The sequence below is a fragment of the Protopterus annectens genome, chromosome 2.part1, assembly GCF_019279795.1.
Source record: "Protopterus annectens isolate FY-2018-M chromosome 2.part1, PAN1.0, whole genome shotgun sequence".
NCBI lineage: Eukaryota > Metazoa > Chordata > Ceratodontiformes > Protopteridae > Protopterus > Protopterus annectens.
This window is the reverse complement of record NC_056729.1, coordinates 1,881,025,655-1,881,049,225: the sequence shown is the minus strand read 5'-3', so window position 1 is coordinate 1,881,049,225 and position 23,571 is coordinate 1,881,025,655. Positions and strand designations below refer to the sequence as shown.

Sequence of the window (23,571 nt, the reverse complement as noted above, 5' to 3'; positions counted from 1 at the left end):
GGGGAGAGTGACATCCCCACAAATTATCACATTGATAATAAGGCACTAAGCATGCAATCAGTTGTAAGTGACTTGGGGACCCAGGTTGATAGCAAACTGACTTTTGACCACCATATTGCCTCCATTGTACGGAAAACTTTCTACATGGCCCACCTCATTAGTAAGGGTATCTCATCCAGGGACAAGGTGGTCATAACATCCCTGTATTTGTCCCTTATAAGACCCATTATTGAGTTCAATGCCCCTTTCAGAATGTACCTCACAAAGCACATGCAGTAGCTGGAGAGACCACAGAGGTTCCTTACCCGGATAATCCAGGGTCTCAAACATCTACCCTATACAGATAGGCTAAAACCCTGTCTCTCTACTCGGTCTCCTACAGACTCGTCTGAGGTGACCTTTCTCTGGCATATAAAGCAGTCTCAGACCCCACCCTGATGGGACTGCTGCTGCATATCCACAAGTCAAGCTTCACTCGAGTAACCTGAACAGGCGACCTCAACGTGGTCTGTGACATCAATACGACCTGTTGGTGGGACAGTTTTTTGTTCCAGATATGCCCTCTTTTGTGGAATAGACTCCCTCTCCACATAAAGCAGAGTACCTCATTAAACCTTTTTAAGGGCAACCTGGATAACCGGATGGGGAACAGAAAATACATCCCTGGGATTCCACCTGTGTCCCTGCTGCTCAGTGACATAGGATGCTGACTTGTAGGAAGATGGGCTAAATTCTTGGCTAGGTTTGTAAAGGCCTCAGGGCCAATAGCCTAGTAACTTCCTATGATCCTATGATAACATTAAAAACTATCAGCAGAATGTATTTCTCTTTGCTACTTGGAATCATATATACATTAGATAAGTTTGACATATTTCCATTTATAAAACAACCAAGTACTGAGCAGGAGTGAGAATGAGAAAATAACAGAAAATAACAATCCAAGATGTAAAATCCACGTAGTTTATTGCAGACAAGAACAAACGGATAAGCGCTTTCACTGTATCAGCTTCTTCAGATCCATGAAACAAACCTCCTAACACAAACTAGTTATATATTAAAAGCACACTGAGACAACTAAATAATTAACCTATCAAGAAGATGATCCAACACAAACCTCTATTTAAAGGCATAGCAAACTGCAAAGAACAGAAAAAGAACAGAAAAAAAGCTCACTACAAGAATATAAATGCATAAAATAACTTAAAACATCCGTAAAATGACTTTAAATACTCCATAGAATATATAAAAGATTTTCCAAAACACATAAACTAATACATGAAAAAATTTTATATATAAATACATAAAAAACTTTGAGACATAAGGACATAATGTAGGCATACGCATATAAGTAATTACAAATAGTCACTTTACATGCCTGCGCTGCCTTAGGCTAGATTTTATGGATGCCTTTTCATTTAAACCCAGTCCCCTATCAGTCCTTAAAAGTGCTATCCAGTCACTCTCTTTTCCTTCAGTGTATATCCTAACATCACCACCCCTCTGATTTGGGGTGATGACCTCTAACACTCTAAACAAAAACTTGTGGTCATGACCATGCATGACCACGTGTTTAGCTAAAGCATTATGCAACGTACCCTTCCTAATGTGGTAATTATGCTCTCTCATCCTATCTCTGAGTGGGCGGTTGGTCTTACCCACGTAGAAAGAGGAACACAACTGACACACTGCCAAATAGACGACATGTACAGTCATACAATTCGCCTCCACTTTAGTATAAAAAACTCTTCTCAAATCAGGATGAAAAAACTCCACATTGCTGTCTATAAAAGGGCAAAAGTTGCAGTGACCACAGGGTCTGGTACATCCTACCTTTTTAGGATGTCTATCATGTCTTGGATAGCACAACATCCTTTTCAAGTTGTTCTTATTCCTAAAAGAAAACGTGGAGCTTCACCTACTATCTGCCTAAGGTCATCATCGACCTGCAGGACACCCCAAAACTTACTGACAATCTCCCTGATTTCAAACTGATCTGATGAAAAAGTTGTGGAGAACTTAACACAACAATCAATCTTTTTATCCCCAGCAACACTAGGATATATGGGTCCAAAATAAGGACTGGCTACAGTCAAACTTAGATTGTGTACTTCATCCAGATGCTGGTTGACCTTGTTCACATTATACCCCCTTTCTGTTAACCTCCTTGTCAGGTTATCTAATTCATTGGTAAACCCTATATCCATAGGGTTTAACCTTGAGGCCCTAATTGCCTGTCCTTTCATAATATTCCTAAATATGAACGGTGGATGCATGCTCGTTCTCATAAGTAATGAGTTACAGTGACAGGTCTTACGAAAAACCCCTGTGTTGATAATATCATCTGGTAACCTTTCAACAAACAGATCCAAAAATTCCCTTTCCATAAAACAAAAAGGTCATCCACAAACCGCCGATAAAATACTACATGCTCCCTGAACAATGTTTGACAAAACAATAAAATACTACATGCTCCCTGAACAATGTTTGACAAAACAACACATGTTCCTCCCAATGGGCTAGAAATATGTTAGCGTAGCTCTTCGCACAAGGTGTGCCCATGGCTACGCCATCACATTGCCTGTAAATAACATCTCTGAACATAAATAAGTTATTTTCAAGAACCAGTTCTAGAAAGTGTGTTATCAAGTCAATCTTAACATCCAAGTAGTCACTATGCTCCTTTAAATATTCTGAAACATAGGTAAGTTCTAGCCCATTCGGTATAACTGTAAAAAGGGACTGCACATCAAAGGTTACAAATATACAGTCCGCCACAGTTCCTTGTTGTTTAATACATTCATAGAGGTCTATTAAGAACTGCTTAGAGTCTCGTAATACAAAAGTATTATTATTCAAAACTTGTCTTAAATGTTTTTCTATAAAGACAGATAGATGCTCAGTTATCCACCCACGACCAGAAACAATTGGTCTCATGGGTGGGTCTTTAGGGTCTTTATGTATCTTGGGTAGCCCATGTATCACAGGAATAACAGGCACCCTGATGCAAAGGTATTCATATAACTCCTTCCCTATTAAATTACTCTTAAAAATATCCAAAAGTGTATAGCCAACATACCTAATAATGTCATTAACATCATCGACTGTTATCACTTCATGAAACTTATCAAGCAACATCATTTCCATGGTTGTGTTATAATGTGAAGTATCCATAACAACAATCCTACCACCCTTGTCTGCTGGCCTTATAATGATGGTGGAGTCATCTTGTAATTTCTTTAAGCTTAACCTCTCCTTATAGATAAGGTTACAGACCTCATAGGTCTCCTATCACTCTTGCTGTCGTAAAAGCTATATAATTCATCTTCCGTTAGTTTTAAGAAAGCCTCAACCAAAGGATGATTGGTGGGCACATACTCACTCAAATTCTTAAATATGAACTCCCTATTATCAGCTGATTCATTACTGGAACCCTTAAACATATATTTTAACATAACATTTCTGCAAAATAATTTAAGGTCTGTAATAGTATCCGTTAACCTACTCTGTGTCTTTGGAATAAAATTCAACCCTTTACTCAACAGCCTAATGTCGTCAATACTAAGTATCACTTGAGATATATTATGAACTAATGTTTGTTGGTCCACATCTTTTTCAGGGTCTGATGGGATAAGGGTTCCCCTGAAGACTTTCTTTTCCGTCTGCCTCGACTCATGGAGCGTGACCTCTGTGGGCCTTTCTCCAAGCATGTAGGAAGAGGAAAAGACAAATCAGGGATAATATTACTACTTAAATCTACTTGCTCTGCCCTTATCTTTGGTCTCACCACAACTTCAGATTTGCCAGCCAAAGATGTGGGTTTATCCTTATTAATGCGCACTTCAGGATATAGATTAGTGCCTGGCTGCATACTAGGATGTATAATATGTATGACATCATTAGAATCATTATAATCATGCACAAAGGCTTCATTGACAAGTGATTCCCCTCTAATCAGGGGATCACCAACATCTTTTCCTGTAGTGTTCTCTACACAAACTTCAGACCTTTCCATTTATGACTGAATTTATTCGATCCACCTTCATTTATCTTATATCATCAATCATATTGCGCCACTGATTCACTATTACTTCCCTCTTACCAAACATAATATCTGATAAAGACATTTCCTGCCCAGAAAAATGGATTCCTTCTGTCATCATTATATCCACCAGCTACTTGCTCTTTTCCTTATTAAACTAAACCGACCCTTTTAATAACTTATTCATAGTATTCAACATTTCTTTCATTCACAATTTGTTCTTTGCTTTTATCATACTATCAAATGCACCTAATAAAAACTGAAATAGCAATGCTTCCCCTGTATCCAACATGCACCTTCTCTTGCCTTTCATTTTCCGAATAATTCTTATTACTTCTGTACATATTTCCTGTTAGATTTTATGAATATTAGTCTGAAATTAATTATGTTGTAAATATGCTGAAAGAAAAAGCTTGCTTAAATGCAGAAACAGAGTTTAGTAATATGTGATCAGCAGTCATACTAAATGACCATGGCTTGGAAAAGGAATCTGCTGAATGGATATTTTTCCCTTACAGACTTAAAAACAGGATGTATGCAAGAGCAAAAATACAAAATCTGCTTTTAAAGAATGGACATTTTTCCCTTACAGACTTAAAAACAGGATGTATGCAAGAGCAAAAATGCAAAATCTGCTTTTAAAGAACACTGACATGTTTTTCTGCATATAAAAATGGACACAATATGTTTCCTAAAATAACAGGATGGACACAATATGTTTCCTAAAACAACAGGATATGTTTATGACACTGTGACAATGTGTTTCTTCAAAAATATGTTTCCTGCATGGAAAACAGGATATGCTTATCAGCATTGGCACAAGAACAGATGTTTTTATACACAGATCCAAATAGAATACAGAACAATGTGTTTCCTCAAAAATATGTTTTTTTGCATGAACAACAGGACACTGTTACAGGATATTCACACTGTCAGAAAAGCTGGTCTCTTACAAGACATTGTTAAACAAGGAAGCTTAGTATTGTTTCTACAGGATAAGCAATTCTCCAAAATAGAATACCAAGGACTAAAACTGTATATAAAGAGCTGTATAAATCCAGTTATGTTAGAGGTATGGTAGGGACTCATTTGTCCTAAGGTAAATGTTATATCTCTCACATCATCTGTACTATATGAGAAGTAAAGTTGGAACAGTACTTTTAAGCTGCAACGTGGTTCCATTTGGTTTATTATAAAAAGTTATTTGTTACTGCTCTCTAAAGTTGATGCTGCAAAGTATATTCTCTCATCAGTGTATATTCTGCAAGTTTCTGTATGCAACAGACTGTGAATGCAAATATAACCAGACTTTGAATTTTAGCAGAATCCAGCCAGCAAGACTGAGTGTCTTAAGAACACTTCAAATCCATCACACCAAGCAGTAAGCAGCTCCATGTAATTTTTCAATGGCAAGCTAGCCTGCATTTGAACCTACAATCTGCATTCAAACACAGGAGGAGTGATGGTAAGCCCTGCAGATGGTCACTTCAGTCAAATTGCAGTAACTAACATTTGTACATATGTGTAAATCCTAAACAGAAGTATTCCAGTTTATGCAGCTTGCAGTAGTAAAGTTTTTTAGACGTCTACAATCCGGAGTGAGACTAGTTCAAGAAATTTGCAGTGCCATAAATTCTTCAAGAAAAGGTGAATGTCCACTAGCACAGTAGTCCGCTGCCTGTTGTGCTTCACCAGCTTCTCAAGTGACTCTGAAAAATTTCTAGCCATCTGCAATAACAGTTTGATCACCTGTTTTCTTGCTAACTGGTAAGACTTTTTTCTGTGTCACATATTTAGTGTGGATGATGTTAAACAGAGTTTGTATATTCTTAAGAGAGTTTGTATATTCTTAGACAGTTTTTTTATTAAACAGTATGGATATTATTTATAATTCATGCAGGAGTAAACCAAACTTTAGTAAATTGCTATGTTGATATACACAGCACATTAGTAAATGTAAAACCTTATTAGGGCAGGTTGATAGTAAGGCATTATGCAAATGTATTACAATATTTGACTGGTATCTCAAAGAAAACCATGTGAAAAATGACAAATGTTTAGTGTGTGCTTCAACAAAAACTGCATTTTGTGTATTATGCCATAAAATAATATTGCATCATATTGCTAAAAAAATAGACTGTAAAGACAGATCTGTTCATGATAAAGAATTAACTAAGGGTAAAGTGTTTCCATTACATTCTGATGTTGAACAGTTATGTCCTGTCACCACATGTGAGTCAAATCAGTTACTGATAGAACCCCTAGTACATTTTGTTACAAAGGAATGTAGTAAACTTCTAAAAGACAGACATAATGAGTTCAGGAAGCTTAGACAAGTTATACATACATATTTTCAAAAGTGCATAGGAGTTTCAAATTCAGCAGAACAGCTTACTAAAGAATGTCAGAAAGACCATGCAACATTACTGGAAATTCAACAGCAGTTGCAGAATAAAGGAAATAAATTAGAACTGACAAAGACTGGGAACTTCCTGCATACACAGTTAATCTGTGCAAAAGTAATATATTTTATAATATGTTTATGTTTTGAAAATGGTTAAACATACATGGTAGGATGGTAGGATCTGATGTCTGGACAAATCATTCTTAAATGTTTTACTTTCATTCAGTTAAAGCAAGACATCTATCAGTACTACAGTAAAGTAAAGCATATGAATGCCATTCATTAGCATAGTCAAAAGGTAAACAAAACTGTTCTAGTGTATAAAATTAAATAAAAATAGATGAGTAAAAATTTAAAGTCACAAGACATGACATGCTTGTATAAAGATATACATATACAAGACAGACATGCATGTGTGTTCTTTTCATCTAGAGTACATCTGTTACAATACACAAGAATAACAGGCAGACAACAGCAAATATAAATAAACATATGTTATAATTGTATAGTAACACCAAACAGTTAAAGTTCTGAATTTTAAAAATAAATAAAATCACAGATGGTATTAGTCAAACAGTTTTTGTAAAATTAATGGCAGGACAGTTAAATAGATAAATAAAAAATACTGAAATCCATGTAAGGTAATTGTAAAATAATGTCTATTTATGTTGTATAAATGCATAGTTATGCAAATCACAATCACATTAAAGAAAAAATGCCAAAAGAATTAACTATAGTTTATAGAGTATAAAATATGAGCTCAGACCTTCCTAGACTGAATGAATGGTTACAGGAAATGCTGGAAAGATAAGATAAACAACAAGACTGATTGCCAGGCAAGTAGTTTGACTTTTTCTAAAGCATTATTGTTATTAAAACATAATTGTTAAAATGTTTACAGGTAACACTATTTGGTAATTATAATAAATGTCACAATTCTGCATAGATGTCACTGATAATCTGTTTGCAAGTAAATGTTAAAAGAGAAGAAAAAAACTCAGTTACATCAAGTACAGCCAGCAAATGGGCTATAGTATATATACAGTTCAAATCAATTGTGCAGGAGGGTGTAAATACCTACTAGAGGTAATATACAGTGAAAGCTTTATTTAGTAACCTAATAAAATAAATGTATAACCAAAGTGTTGGGCTGACATACATTCTATTCTCACAGCATAGGGCAGGAAAACAGTGCTTAAGTATAAGGGGGAGGGGCACTTTCTCAGTTTTACACTGACTGTATAAGCAGTACTGCACAAGGGTCTGAAATAAAGCTACAGAAAAATTAAACAACAAGGGTCTGAAATAAAGCTACAGAAAAAATAAACAACAAGGGTCTGAAATAAAGCTACAGAAAAAATAAACAACAAGGGTCTGAAATAAAGCTACAGAAAAAATAAACAACAAGGGTCTGAAATAAAGCTACAGAAAAAATAAATAATAAGGGTCTAAAATAAAGCTACAGAAAAAATATCTCATTCCTTCTTGACAATACTCTTTTAGGGAGAGGGAAAAACAGGTATTAGTGTATTAAAAATACTGGTAAACTGGATTAAACCTGACAGGATAAGATATTTTACAAGTTGTTAATAGCTGTATTTACAACCTGTTAAACTGTAAAGCTATACAAGAGATGGTTTAAAAAACAAGAGATGGCTTAAAATTGATTACAGCTATACAAAAGAGAGTAAAGATATGTAAAAAAAATTGAACAAGATTCGTCACTATTTTTAATATGTTTTTGGCAAAACAATGTTGGTATAAAAAAACATCAATGACAATGTTGGTATAAAAAAGCATCAATATTTTAATTGCTGAGTATGTAGTTTAAAATAACAGGACATATGGATTTGGTGGCAATTCCACTAGATATTTCTAAAGAGACAAACATTTTCCAAGATTTTGCGTAATATTAATGTTATTAAATTTGTAAGATTAGACTAAATGTACTTTATAGTCATTGTATGTACAGATGTAGAAAATTTCAGTACAAATGATAATCTTTGTATGTACAAATACAGAAAAATTCAGTACAAATGAAATTAATGTCTAGTAATGAATATGTGTGAAAAAAACATATTTAAAGAAAACAATGGGTCCAGGATACCTACTAGATTGAAATGCATAAATAGCAAACAGTCTATGTAAATACATATGGTACAGAATACATTGTAATAAGTTTGAAAGTAATTTGTCAAGTTGTAATATCATTGGTTTTACCCCAGTAAAATAACTGCTTTCAAATATTTATTAGCTAAGCCCAGTTCAGTACTTTACCAAGATGTTAATGGGCAGTTCAAAGACTTGACCACAATGTTATGGTTAAAATGACATTGAAATTGTGTGTTTTCAGTAGTGTATAAATGCTTGCAGTAGCACATGGTTACTGTCTCTTATAGTTAATTCAATAGTTGCAAAGAGTTAATGAAACAGTTCTAAGTCATAAATTAAATTCTGTGATTGCAAAAGAATAAATTGATCATGTTAAAAAAATAACATTAAAGGAGACAAAGCTCATAATTGATAAAATATTTTCACAGAATGGTCTGCAAAAGAAAAAGTTTGAAATACATCCAGTTTTGGTAGTAATACTTAATATCATTGTATTAACTATGTAAAATTGCATTTTGACTTGTATCAAAAGAAGACTATAGGTTTGTTTCTTAATGTGTTTTCTATATAAAATATTTTGAGTATGTTTAAAAACAGAGGGAATTGTTAGATTTTATGAATATTAGTCTGAAATTAATTATGTTGTAAATATGCTGAAAGAAAAAGCTTGCTTAAATGCAGAAACAGAGTTTAGTAATATGTGATCAGCAGTCATGCTAAATGACCATGGCTTGGAAAAGGAATCTGCTGAATGGACATTTTTCCCTTACAGACTTAAAAACAGGATGTATGCAAGAGCAAAAATACAAAATCTGCTTTTAAAGAATGGACATTTTCCCTTACAGACTTAAAAACAGGATGTATGCAAGAGCAAAAATGCAAAATCTGCTTTTAAAGAACACTGACATGTTTTTCTGCATATAAAAAATGGACACAATATGTTTCCTAAAATAACAGGATGGACACAATATGTTTCCTAAAACAATAGGATATGTTTATGACACTGTGACAATGTGTTTCTTCAAAAATATGTTTTTCTGCATGGAAAACAGGATATGCTTATCAGCATTGGCACAAGAACAGATGTTTTTATACACAGATCCAAACAGAATACAGAACGTGTTTCCTCAAAAATATGTTTTTTTGCATGAACAACAGGACACTGTTACAGGATATTCACACTGTCAGAAAAGCTGGTCTCTTACAAGACATTGTTAAACAAGGAAGCTTAGTATTGTTTCTACAGGATAAGCAATTCTCCAAAATAGAATACCAAGGACTAAAACTGTATATAAAGAGCTGTATAAATCCAGTTATGTTAGAGGTATGGTAGGGACTCATTTGTCCTAAGGTAAATGTTATATCTCTCACATCATCTGTACTATATGAGAAGTAAAGTTGGAACAGTACTTTTAAGCTGCAACGTGGTTCCGTTTGGTTTATTATAAAAAGTTATTTGTTACTGCTCTCTAAAGTTGATGCTGCAAAGTATATTCTCTCATCAGTGTATATTCTGCAAGTTTCTGTATGCAACAGACTGTGAATGCAAATATAACCAGACTTTGAATTTTAGCAGAATCCAGCCAGCAAGACTGAGTGTCTTAAGAACACTTCAAATCCATCACACCAAGCAGTAAGCAGCTCCATGTAATTTTTTCATTTCCTCCTTAAGAAATCCTCAATTTAACCATTAATTCAAAACATTTACAAATATATTCTGCCATATTTCTAATTTTTATAAACATCATAGCCAATACCATCTTCTTTCATGTAGAGCAATTAAATATATTTTTTTAATTAATAAAATTAATGCAAAAAAATAACCATTCCAAAATACTTATTTTTCTAACTGTACTTGAAATACTAATCTAATTCTATTAAATTAAATTAAAACCATTCCTTTCCTTTCTTTTTATCTGTGGGTGCAAAGATTTTTAAATGTTTTCTTTTGTATTCTCACCCTTTCTAAAATGGAGTAGTTTCCCTTCTTTTCCAAATTCTGCTTCTTCCTCATCAAAATCTCATTGCTCATTTTCCAGTACTCCAAGAATATTCCTTGTCTCTATGTCTGGCTGTTGAGCTCTTGTCCATATGATGCTGTCATTTTCTTGTACAGAAAACTCCTGTGTATGTCTGTTTTGATTCTCTCTTCTCTTCTCTTCTCTTCTCTTCTCTTCTCTTCTCTTCCCTTCCCTTCTCTTCTCTTCTCTCTTCCTCTTCTCTCTTCTTCTCTTCTCTTCTCTTCTCTTCTCTTCTCTTCCCTTCCCTTCCCTTCTCTTCTCTTCTCTTCTCTTCTCTTCTCTTCTCTTCTCTTCTCTTCTCTTCTCTTCTCTTCTCTTCCCTTCCCTTCTCTTCCCTTCCCTTCCCTTCTCCTTCCCTTCTCTTCCTTTCTCTTCCTTCTCTTCTCTTCTCTTCTCTTCCTTCCCTTCTCTTCTCTTCTCTTCTCTTCTCTTCTCTTCTCTTCTTCCTCTTCTCTTCTCTTCTTTCTCTTCTCTTCTTCCTTCTCTTCTCTTCTCTTCCCTTCTCTTCTCTTCTCTTCCCTTCCTTCTCTTCTCTTCCCTTCCCTTCTCTTCCTTCTCTTCCTTCCCTTCTCTTCTCTTCTCTTCTTCTTCTCTTCTCTTCTCTTCTCTTCTCTTCCTTCTCTTCTCTTCTCTTCTTCTTTCCTTCTCTTCTCTTCTCTTTTCTTCTCTTCTCGTCTCCTCTCTTCTCTTCTCTTCTTTTCTCTGTTTTTCTCTTCTCTTTCCTTCCCTTCTCTTCTCTGCTCTCCTCTTCTCTTCTCTTCTCGTCTCTTCTCTTCTCCTCTCTTCTCTTCTCTTCCCTTCTCGTCTCTTCTCTTCTCTTCTCCTCTCTTCTCGTCTCTTCTCTTCTCTTCTCCTCACTCAGACATACTTCTTTTTAATCTGGCACATTTTCTTTATCTCCCTATGGAATAATATCATTAGTATCCTATTTAATTTTTTTTTTCAATTTGTTCCCTTCCTTCAGTTTCATCCTACCTCTCCTGAGAGTCAACCCAGAAATGTGTTTGCTTTTTTTTTGCATACTGTACATTGTGCTGTATATTTATTTGTCATATGTCCTCTTTCTTCACACTGATTACACCTAGTTTTATAACAAGTATTTATTAAATGAGATGAATCCCCATAAGAAAGTGGGTTACCCAATATATTGTAATGCCTCTCTATGTCCATCAGCATATAACGTATTTGATAAATGTATTATGGAATAATTTTCTACTTTCAACTAAACCTCCACCTCACGTCCCACATTCCAAATATTTATTTTATTGTTTTTGATAACATTCTCCACATATTCATACATTTGTCCAGACATTTTCTTACTTCACTTTCTTCTGTTTCATCTGATTTAAACTGTAAAAATACCTGTTTCTTATGTTTTGTTCTTTGCCCTTGCCTTCTTGTTTTTTTTTTTCAGAGCAATTAATGAACTTTTCTAACAGCAAGTCAGATTCAAAGTCACATCAAAGAAGGCTTCCTTACCAAGATGTATGTAGGCTGTGACATCTTGGGCAGTAAACCCCAAGTATGCAATGTTATGCTCTCCAAGCTGAGGAACAGCTAAATACTCTCCACTTTTACTATCCGAAATGGCTATGTTTCTTTATAATACTCCTGACTTGTTTCCATCCGTTTTTTAATCTCCACCTCATTGTGCCCATAGCAGAACCATCTGCATGACTCATATTTCTCACTTGACCCTTTTCTTGCATCATGCTTTTCCTCTTAGCCACTTTCTGTGCAAAAAACAGGAGCGATGTGTGCATCATGGGAAGCAAAGGGCAATTCCCAGGTACTCTAGTCAAATTTCTATTAGTCAAACTGAATACCACCTTGGGGCTCTCCCCTGAAAAGAGTCTGTTAGCTTTGTCTGACTAAACTGGTTAACAAATGGTAAATAAATAAATACAAATATACAACAGAGGAAGCCTGCAATTATAAATCAAAGTAAGCAGTTTGCACCTATCAGTGAGGAGCCCAAAAAGGCTATGTAAAGAAAAACAGACATGCAATTACAGTGACTTAATGCATTTAGTCAATCTAGGCAGTAGAATAAAAATGCATAAAGAATGAAAGCCCTATTAATATGCTACAGGAGTGAAAGTAAGCATTGTATTGCAAAACGGATAGACAGTATGGTCCTATTATTCTCCAACTAACTTCTAAATGGATGAATGTGGAGACTGAAAACAAGGTACAAGGAGGAAGCCAACATTAAATTAAAACAATGTCTGTTAAACTTTGCTGATCCGTGAAAGTTATACTGTTGCAACAAATCTGCAAAAGGAATGTCTCAGACAGATGGAAGACACTCACACTGACCTTGTGAAGTTGAGAGGTGACCAATGTAGAGGACACCAGAGGCACTCAGAATCTAAAAGCCATACAAACAACTGAACAGAACTCGACTGAAGGCCAGACTAATATGCATGGTATGTTCATAGAACAAACAGTTGCAGAACACATAGCTGCAGAGATGAACCACCTCAAAATGGGAGTGTACAGAGTGTCTCAAACATACTTGATGTTGACTTAAGTACAGTCATGAACTCTCAACTAACAGGCACATTACCTGTATCTGATGTAAAAGAAAAGTTAGCAAAAGAACTAAAATTGCTATTAGCACAAATCCTAAAGGGAGGCCAAACAATGGATACTGACAGTACATTAAAAGACAAACCTTTTGATACAAAATAGGTTCCCCTTCTGCTGCATGGTTCAAAAATACAACTAGCCATTTCAGAACCTTATGACAAAGTGGGAGATGATGCTGTTGATGGTTCTGATGCCGAGCAAGCAAAACTACAGTAATAGGATACTTGGCCTTCCAGCATATCAGATGACAACAGAGTAAAACCCACTGGAGGGAAGTTTTGTGCTACAGAAAATCAATGTGTCACTCATAGGTAAACAGGCTTGATGCCCTTGTGAAGACATTTTAAGCCTGGCCACTTTCCCTTTTTGTGTTTCAATCTAACCTACCCCATTTGGTTAGAGATTGCCCTTACCCATGACATGGTTTATAATTCTATATTACCCTTAATCAGAATAACTGGGATCATGCCACAGGTAATTTGAGGGGCTCATGCATGGGATAAAGTATTTAGGAGCTGCCTTTGTCCATTAGTAATACAGGGGAAATCCTGGAGTAAATTTTCTGTCTCCTATCCATAGTTCCAAGTTGCGCTTGCATCTGGACAGGGATGAACTTTGTTTTATGTTGATGGGGAGTCTGCTCCAGAGCAGCAGTATCTCTACTAGATCTAGCTGTCCCTCCAGGCCATTATAACCAACTTAATTCATGCCATTTTATAGAGGTGAGATGTGATAAAATAAAACTGACATTATAACTTAATTCCCAAAAGCATTGAATAGCCAGGTGACCCAGACAGAGATATTCATGAAGAGAAGAGAAGAACTGGGCATGGCATAAAGTGTTTCAGATGTTATGCCTGTTAAAGGGTTGGACACATTGATATAGAGTGATGAATTATAGGAAAAGAAATACCTTCTCCCAGTACCTTTATGAGCCAGCCTAGGTGAGATCTCCCTGGCTGGTATTGTTCATGCCCACAGGTCTAAGCTGGGGACATTATGGTATCATGCCCACAGGTCTAAGCTGGGGACATTGTGGTATCATGCCCACAGGTCTAAGCTGGGGACATCATGGTATCATGCCCACAGGTCTAAGCTGGGGACATTGTGGTATCATGCCCACAGGTCTAAGCTGGGGACATCATGGTATCATGCCCACAGGTCTAAGCTGGGGACATTGTGGTATCATGCCCACAGGTCTAAGCTGGGGACATTGTGGTATCATGCCCACAGGTCTAAGCTGGGGACATCGTGGTATCATGCCCACAGGTCTAAGCTGGGGACATCGTGGTATCATGCCCACAGGTCTAAGCTGGGGACATTGTGGTATCATGCCCACAGGTCTAAGCTGGGGACATCGTGGTATCATGCCCACAGGTCTAAGCTGGGACATTGTGGTATCATGCCCACAGGTCTAAGCTGGGGACATCGTGGTATCATGCCCACAGGTCTAAGCTGAGGACATCATGGTATCATGCCCACAGGTCTAAGCTGGGACATCGTGGTATCATGCCCACAGGTCTAAGCTGGGGACATCATGGTATCATGCCCACAGGTCTAAGCTGGGACATTGTGGTATCATGCCCACAGGTCTAAGCTGGGGACATTGTGGTATCATGCCCACAGGTCTAAGCTGGGGTCATCGTGGTATCATGCCCACAGGTCTAAGCTGGGGACATCGCGGTATCATGCCCACAGGTCTAAGCTGGGGACATTGTGGTATAGTGCCCACAGGTCTAAGCTGGGGACATCATGGTATCATGCCCACAGGTCTAAGCTGGGGACATCATGGTATCATGCCCACAGGTCTAAGCTGGGGACATTGTGATATAGTGCCCAGAGCTAGATCATAATAATAATAACCACTTACTTAGCCATTTCTCCCTAATTAGCATGCAATTGTATTTATATTTCTCAAAGTACACACTGTTTTGTTTTTTGCATTTGCAATGATTACAGAGATTTGGATTTATTTATTTTATATTTCAGATTTTACTGCAAAAGCATTGGGGACAACATGTATCCAAAACTTCTTAAAAATCTGAAAGAGGCTTGGGTGTGAATGGAACATAAAATACTTTATTAGAAATATTAAGAAATGAGTTTCATAATGAATGATGAAGTTATGAGTTCCAAAATCAAGGTCCTGTATTAAACATACCATAGGTTTTATATATCATCACACCGGCTACCACATATTTCATTTATCCTTTTTTTATTTATTTGTTTTATTTTGAGTTGATAATAAATGCTTAGTGACACATTTGGAGTCTGTTTAAATAAAAATATCACCATTATGTGTCATAATACATACATTTATCACACTCCTTTATCAAGGCATGTTATTAAGAGATATATAAAGGAGTGTGTGTTTGTGCCTTTCTTTCTCTCTCTCTATGTATATATGTATATATATTATATATGTGTGTGTGTGTGTGTGTGTGTGTGTGTGTGTGTGTGTGTGTGTGTGTGTGTGTGTGTGTGTGTGTGTGTGTGTGTGTGTGTGTGTGCGTGTGTGTGTGTGTGTGTGTGCGTGTGTGTGTGCGTGTGTGTGTGTGTGTGTGTGTGTGTGTGTGTGTGTGTGTGTGTGTGTGTGTGTGTGTGTGTGTGTGTGTGTGTGTGTGTGTGTGTGTGTGTGTGTGTGTGTGTGTGTGTGTGTGTGTGTGTGTGTGTGTGTGTGTGTGTATACCATATGCACACAAGTATAGGGTGAGTCATCTGCAGAATTTATACTGAAAGTGGATTCATTGGTTTAAAGTAATAAATAATACTGCCATCAATTTTTTTTTTGTTGGACAGTAAGCCCCCCCCCCCCGCATAATTTGACCCCTGTGTAAACATATAGTTATGAGTAGATGTCAAAATCTTGAACACACTAATGTCTGAATACAAAGTAATCAAGCATTGGAGATCATAAGCTACCAAAAATCAAAAATAAATTGCAAATGAAACAAAATGGTCTCATTATCTATTCAGTCACAAAACACTGTTACCAACACCAGGCATAATTTCTCTGGATAGTGATAGTGTTACACAAAGTTTTTTTTCCTATGGTAAGGTGTAGAGTTAAGGTTAATGCAGGATTAGGGTAGCGTTATCAAGCATTATTAAAGGGGTGCAGGGAGGTACCTCTCAGTTTTGAATCAACTAACACGCATTCAATAAGAAGGGATCATATGTGCACACATGCACGCAAACACACACACACACACACACACACACACACACACACACACATATATATATATATATATATATATATATATATATATACATATCTTCAAGCTGAGACAATGACAGTAACTCAGTGTAGAAATTAATGTCCACAGTTATTACAGGCTGGATGCTCTGGCACTGTAGCAAAAAAGCAGGTGTAACCGAGTGCCTGAATTTGCTTGTTTCCTAAATATGGTGTACAAGACATTTCATGACTCACACCAGACCCCCCCCCCAATTGTCTATACACACACATGGACACACAGTGATATATATCTATATCTATCTGTCTATCTCTCTGTCTCTATCTATAAATAGATAGATATGTAAATACCTATATACTTATTAATTTATGTCTGTATATATATATATATATATATATATATATATATATATATATATATATATAAGAGAGCGAGAGAATGAGAGAAAATATGTTTTTATTTGAATCTTTTTTGAATCTTGTTTTATTTTTACAGCATAAAGATTTGTTGAGTCTACTGTTGTATTTTTGACAGGGAGTTAATGTTAGTATCTTTCTGTCTATATGTATTGTATTTAGCTTATCAATGGCTCCCTGTCAGAACTGTGAGATCTCACAGCGCTTGCTTGAAACTTAAAAATATAAACAACAGTTCAGAATGTAACACTCTGGTACATCCTTTAAAACATTTTTGTTTCACTCCATTCATTCTCCATATGTGTGTGTGTGTGTGGGGGGGGGTGTCCCCACATCCATGCTATTTATGGATTATAATGCCCAGATCAGTGTAACTAGAACTCATTGAGATGCTACAAACTCAGACATAATGTCTATTCCCTCTACATTTGCTCACGCAGTTTCATTATTCCAAGGATTATAAGTATGCTCTTCAGAACATCTGCAGACACTGAAGGCCGGATTCATAAGGGTTACCACAAAGTGTACACCAAGCATTGTGGTAGGGCTGTCCTTGAATTCAGAAAATGTACACATTGTACACCTTATGGTAACCTTTATGAATCCAGTCTTGAGTCCTACTGCTACATTGCAAATAAAGGTTTAGAGAAAAACAGGTGTCTGGTACAATGTGTAAGTCACTCTGCAACAGTTTATCTGTACCCTTTATGTGTCATTAAGACTTCAAAAAGTCCGCTAAACCTGCTACTTTTTTGCTACTTGCTATAAATAAAGCTACTCACTATAAATAAATATACTTTCAGTAATTTCCTATACACAGGACGTAGGCATTGTAGGCACATTATAAATAGGAATCGGCACATTTTATTGGTGAATGAACAAACAGAAAGGCATGTAGGGCAAAGTCCTAAATTTACTTGTAAAAATAAGAAAAACCTCAAACAACAACTGTGCTACCCGAGATCTAGCACTGTATGTGCTGAATTGGGAATGGGCACTAGACGCTGCGGTAATTGTAATTTCTGTGAATACATAGATCAGTCAAGATTTTTTAGACATCCTGAAACTGGCTATCTCTGGGAGATTAGAACTTGGGCCAACTGCAACACTAAGAACCTGATATACTTAGCTTACTGTGTTAAATGTTTCAGGTTCTATGTTGGTAAAATGAACCGCCAACTAAAAGAACGAATCAGGGACCACTTATATTGCACTAGAGGGGGATAAGAATATAGTGCATTAGCCAAACATACCTTATCTATGGGCACAGATCATACCTTTTTATTTCAGGTACTTCAAGTACAAATAGTTAATGAGAGGTTGGGTGATGTAGTAAATAATACAGAGTTAGCAGAACTAAGATGGATTTTTAGGCTCCGGGCCCATAGGGGGTATGGATTGAATGATTCAGTACCCCTTAAACCAGTGCTAAAAGAATAGGAACATTAAGAAATAGTCCATTTTGTGTAGACATTTTACTATATATATTTTTATTTTTATTTTATACCCTAGAAAATGTTGTTTGTGATTTCTGAATATTTGATGTATTTGAATTTTTAATATACAGGTGTAGAGCTTGAATTATTATCAAGTTATTTAATAACATCTGTCACCTTGTATAGACTTATTACCTGAGAATATACCCTGTACCTTAAAATGTTTTGGAGGGAAAATGATTTGATTATTTAATTTAAATGATATATAAATGGGTTGCTGTTGTGTTTTCATTGTGTGTCTGAAGAAGTAATATTTTATTAAGAAAGCGCTTACACAATAAACATCAGTGGATTTTTTATTCTTGTGCCTATCTCCGTGATTTGGGTCTTGGTTGTGACTATAACTATTTTGGAATTTGCTCACATAACTTTGGGATGTTTTACTACATGTAGCAGGCTATGTATGAAAACACTGGAGACAAGTCCTGTACACAGTGCTCATACAAACAGACAAATGTATGTGCACTCCTGTTATAATGCTAAATCTTACAAATCTTACAAAAAAAAAGAAAACAAGATGGCCCCAAATGTACTTAAACTGATACAGTGAAGGACAGATGGACAAATTATCACATATGCACACATACACGTGCAGAACTTTGCAAAGGTCTCCGCAGAGAGTACAGTGTGTGAGAATAGATGGAATAGAAATGATGTTCTGTAATTTAATTGCATCATTTAAAAAAGTTGTTTTTTTTTTTTTTTAAATGATGTCAGTGTTTAATAACAATATATAGCACTCCTGTATGAGTAATACAGTTTTATCCAAGAATGGTTTTGTTTGGTCACTCAGGAGTCGCCCTTACAACCATACAACACTGGTCATAGATAAATGCTGCATTACTCATGATCTGTTTACAAAGGAGAAGCCTCAAGTTTAGATTCACTATCAATGTTTAGAGCAGTAGAGCAATGTTATGATGTAGGCAAAGTAAGACTCTGTAAATGAGTTACAGTCTGCAGATCCATGTTTGATTCCTGCAACCTTCCTGTATAACACATGTTCATGAACAACTAGTCACTTAACATTCTGTGTCCGTAACTCTCACCCTCTTACAAAAGAAATCTGGCCAAAGCCAAAAATATGGTGGAACAAAAGCACAAAAATAGGGACAGATTTTAAGTATTGTTCTTTTTAACTAAAAAAGTTGCTAGAATAAAAGATTTTGTATCAGTCTACATTTTCTAAAGGAAATAAAGTCTGAAGCTCAAATATCCGTCATTATTAAGTGATTTTAGTTCTTAATGACTTGCCAGAAAACCACAATTTTTATGAGGAACAGACCAAAAATATGCAAAAATCTGGACAGTCTGCAAAAATCTGGACAGTTGAGTGGTGTTTGGGTTACACAACCATGGCTAGTTACTGCCTTGTTAACAAACACTTAAAAAGTAGCAGAGGAGACATAAAGTATGAATGATAAAGATGATATTTTTCAAGAACAAATATCCACATTCTACCAATCTGCACATTTTTGAACATGCTTTCAAATAAGAAGAAAATGACATGCTGAACTCCACACATAGCAGCAAAGAAATGGCAGTTACTAATAATAAAATGTCTGATAGCCTGATAAGCTTTAACTCAACCCTTCAGGCGCTATCAGTCACTAAAGGCAAATGTCTACTTTATTGAGTTCAAAATTTCACTAGCTGGTTACATACAGATGAGCTGTGAATAACTGATTTAACGTAGCTGAAAACTTTTGCTTTTCCGTGGTATCAGAAAAATGCCTGCTTGTATTTTTACTACTCCATAGAAGGCTCACTCCATATCCATAAAGGATTCTCCCCTCCCCCTTCCCGCATGCATAGTCTACCCCCCCCCCCCCAAACAATCTGTCTTTCACTCCCACTGATTAATCTTGACTGCAGAGACTTAACAGCCTTACAGCTTTCACATCTGGAAAAGATGTTCTGCTGAACTGAAGTTCTTGTAATCTCAGTTGAAAACTACATGTCCCAGAAACCCGTGATTTTAAGTCAAACAGCTGTGTGTGTATGTGTGTGTGTGTGTGTGTGTGTGTGTGTGTGTGTGTGTGTGTGTGTGTGAGTGTGTGTCTGAGTGTGTGTCTAAGACTGAGGCTTGATAAAGTGAAGTAAAGTTACTGCTAAGGAGAAACAGAAGGAAAGAAGACATGACTCATAAGAAAGAGTTCGGTCATTCAGACTAGAGGGCTGGAAGGGAATGATTCTGAAAGCACAGCTGAAAGGAAACAGACCTCTTGTTTAACACAGTAAGGGAGGGAGAACAAGAGGCAGAGAGAAAGAAAGAGACAGAAATGCTAAAGATAGAATATTATTACAGAAACCAGTACTGTAATCCAGAAAATATTAGTAATCTGAAACATCTAAGCTGAAGAAACAGAAAATAAATAATTATTGTTTACAGATTTTGGAACTAAAACTACAGAGTTTATGAACAACTTGATTATTTGGAGCCAACAAGGAAAAAAATAGTGTAGGAAAGCAAAAAGAACGTTTTGCAACTGCAGAACCAGGTCTTATGTTGTAAGTTTGAAGTCGTACTCCACACAAGCTAAACTGACAGAAAGAGCTGTGAGACGTGGGCAGCCATCCCAGTCAAGAAATACTTGTGACTGGATTTATATTATACTGCATTTGTATAAAGGATGAAGGCATGCGGTCACTGGGGTCTTTTCCCCTGGCACTATCTTAACTTGCTTCTTCTAGCCTACATTGCTCGATATTTTGGAGATGGATACCCACTGCAAGAAGGTAAGTGCAGCAAAAAAAGTTGTGACTTAAAGTTGCTGTACATCTATCCAGCATCTTAACCGGATAAGTGAAATGACATAGCAATGATGTGACAGTATTTATGAACTGCATGTAATCCCTTGACATCCATTATAGGTGGGATAGAAGCCACCTGGTGATGTCAGAAAATAATTAAAATATCAATTTATGGAACCTGTTACCTTGTTTGATTCGAGGCATGACTTTGGTGCACTCATTAAAATGTCTTTAGAGGCACAGCTATGTAGTGAAACATAAATGGATCATCTCTATAAAAAACTGTCTGCAAAAGCACAACTCTGACTATTTATTATGGTTCTGACAAGTAGCACATGTATACCTTGTTATACCTTCGAGTCAGGATATTCATTGTCCATGCTAAGTGAGAAGGTACCAAGATGACTTGGTGAAGTTCCTTCTTACAGATGGCAGTACTAGGAAACTCATGATTTATGAGTCATGGCTGAATTAGTAAGTTTGTCTTCATTAATGACCCACAATAGAAAAGTAACAAAGCAGCAAATAGCTGTTAACACTGTAGAGATATTATGCACCATTTCAGCCACAAGCATACTGCTGAAGCGTGTATAGCTGTCTTTGTATCTTTACACACACACACACACACACACACACACACACACACACATACACACACACAGACACACAGACACACACACACACACACACACACACACACACACACACACACACACACACACACACACACACACACACACACACACACACACAGCCACTGTTTAGTTGTAGTACAATACAGCTGTAGTTTGAATTGTAGCTTTTGGGTTTGCTGGTAAGGCGTTTAAACTTGTACTGTAACAATTTTGTTTCTTTGTTTCTTTTCGCTCAGTTTAAGTACAGTGCTGTGGAGGTCAGGGGAGGTAGAGCAAAACTCAAATTGTACAGGAAATGCATGGGCAGCAGTTTTTTTAAAGAAGTGCAAATTAAAAGCCAGGGTAGCAAAATACTTTGTGCACTGACTTTTGTGGGAAAATAATAAATATTCTTATTTGCATCTGAAAAAAGTAAGCATCAACTGATGCAAGAAGTCAGAAGAGCATCAGATGAAACACATTTTTAAGACGTGTAAAAAATGGGCTATAATTTCAGTAGCTGTCTTGACATGCCTCCTTCATGACACAATGTTCATCCATCACATCTTTTTTTCTGATTCATTTTAAAAACTAAAAACAAACTCTGTAAGTTGGGACTTGTTTAGGCATACATACTGGCTGAAAGGACCTGAGAAATACCTTCACGTTTTTATTTGTTTTTTCAACAGCAGTAGTGACTGCCTGGTATTCCTTGGCTGCACAGTTTACTATTTGCTTAACTAACAGCTTATATATTTTTTGAAATACATGCATACATGTCTATGGTGCTGATGAATATACTATTTTTATGTCGCTTGGTTTCTGTAATGAACAATGAGTTCATATTTTTTACTTAACTGCTCCTGTATTCAGCATTATTATTAATGGATTTTTACTGTTGTTTACGTTTATTTATTGGTTGCTCATTAACTGTGTGGGAGGAGCTGATTGAAAAACGCTTTTAAGCACAGACTGGGCTACTAAAGCCAAAGAATCGTTAATAAAATGTGTGATGTATCAGAAAAGTAGACAGTGTTTAGAGTGACATCATCAAAGAAATGAAGTATGTGTGCTCAGTACAATAAGAAAAACGGACAGTGTGCCCTAGAATGCATTTTGTAATATATAGCATAAAGTTATGACAAGAAAAAAAAGCTTTTGGACAGTAGATCTCTAAAGCTATTGATAAATAATCATTAGCAACACCTGAGCCTTATAAACCAGAAATCAAGCCGATCAGTGTTGCAAGCTAAGAGCATAATGAAGAGGGTTGCAAATATTTTTAACAGGAAATATGCCATTAAAGATATGGGAGCTCTGATGGTAAATCATTAGGACAGGAAAATGTAGTGGGGTGCGTGAAAGTGAGAATGGGGTATAGGGAGGCAGGATGCAGGATTTAGGTAGGAATAGTCACCGATGTAAGGCACAAGTGGTCTGAGTGAGAGAGAGAATGGAGCAACAGTCCTACAATATTTTTCACATCTAATCCATTCTATTAAGATTTCCTTTAGGATTTTATAAGATTAGTGTTAAATGAAGATAGTTTAGTGATCTTTCTGAGAAGAGGAAGGAGAGAATCCCAAAGACTGGGGAGTGACAGAGGATAAGATTCTGTCAGGCAGACTAGGACCAGAGATCGAGCATTTTAGGTTAATCATGCCTTTAACACCAACATGCAAGTTATTGGTAACCTCCTTAGGGGTGAGAAGCTGCCGTTAGTACCATGGTATCCAACTTTGAACACTTAAAGATATGGCAGAAAAAGATATCAAGCCATTGTACAGCAGTAGACAAAACTAAAAGAGTAATGAAAGTAGGTGGTATATTTTTTTGCACTTTTACTTATTGTCTTGAAGGCTTTGTATAATGGATGGCAGTGTTAATATGGATGTACAGAAATTTTATAACTGCATGTAAGTC

General features: G+C 36.3%; 1 protein-coding gene across 1 annotated transcript in view; it reads left to right on the top strand.

The window, feature by feature from the left end:
• The first annotated feature begins 20,334 nt into the window (after positions 1 to 20,334).
• LOC122794677 (disintegrin and metalloproteinase domain-containing protein 33-like) overlaps positions 20,335 to 23,571 on the top strand; it is a 2,280,125-nt gene continuing 2,276,888 nt past the window's right edge. Inside the window, exon 1 of the mRNA XM_044063306.1 lies at positions 20,335 to 21,019. Within this exon, the coding sequence (XP_043919241.1) occupies positions 20,914 to 21,019 (106 nt within the window). The 5' untranslated portion in view covers positions 20,335 to 20,913. The remainder of the gene's footprint in view (positions 21,020 to 23,571) is intronic.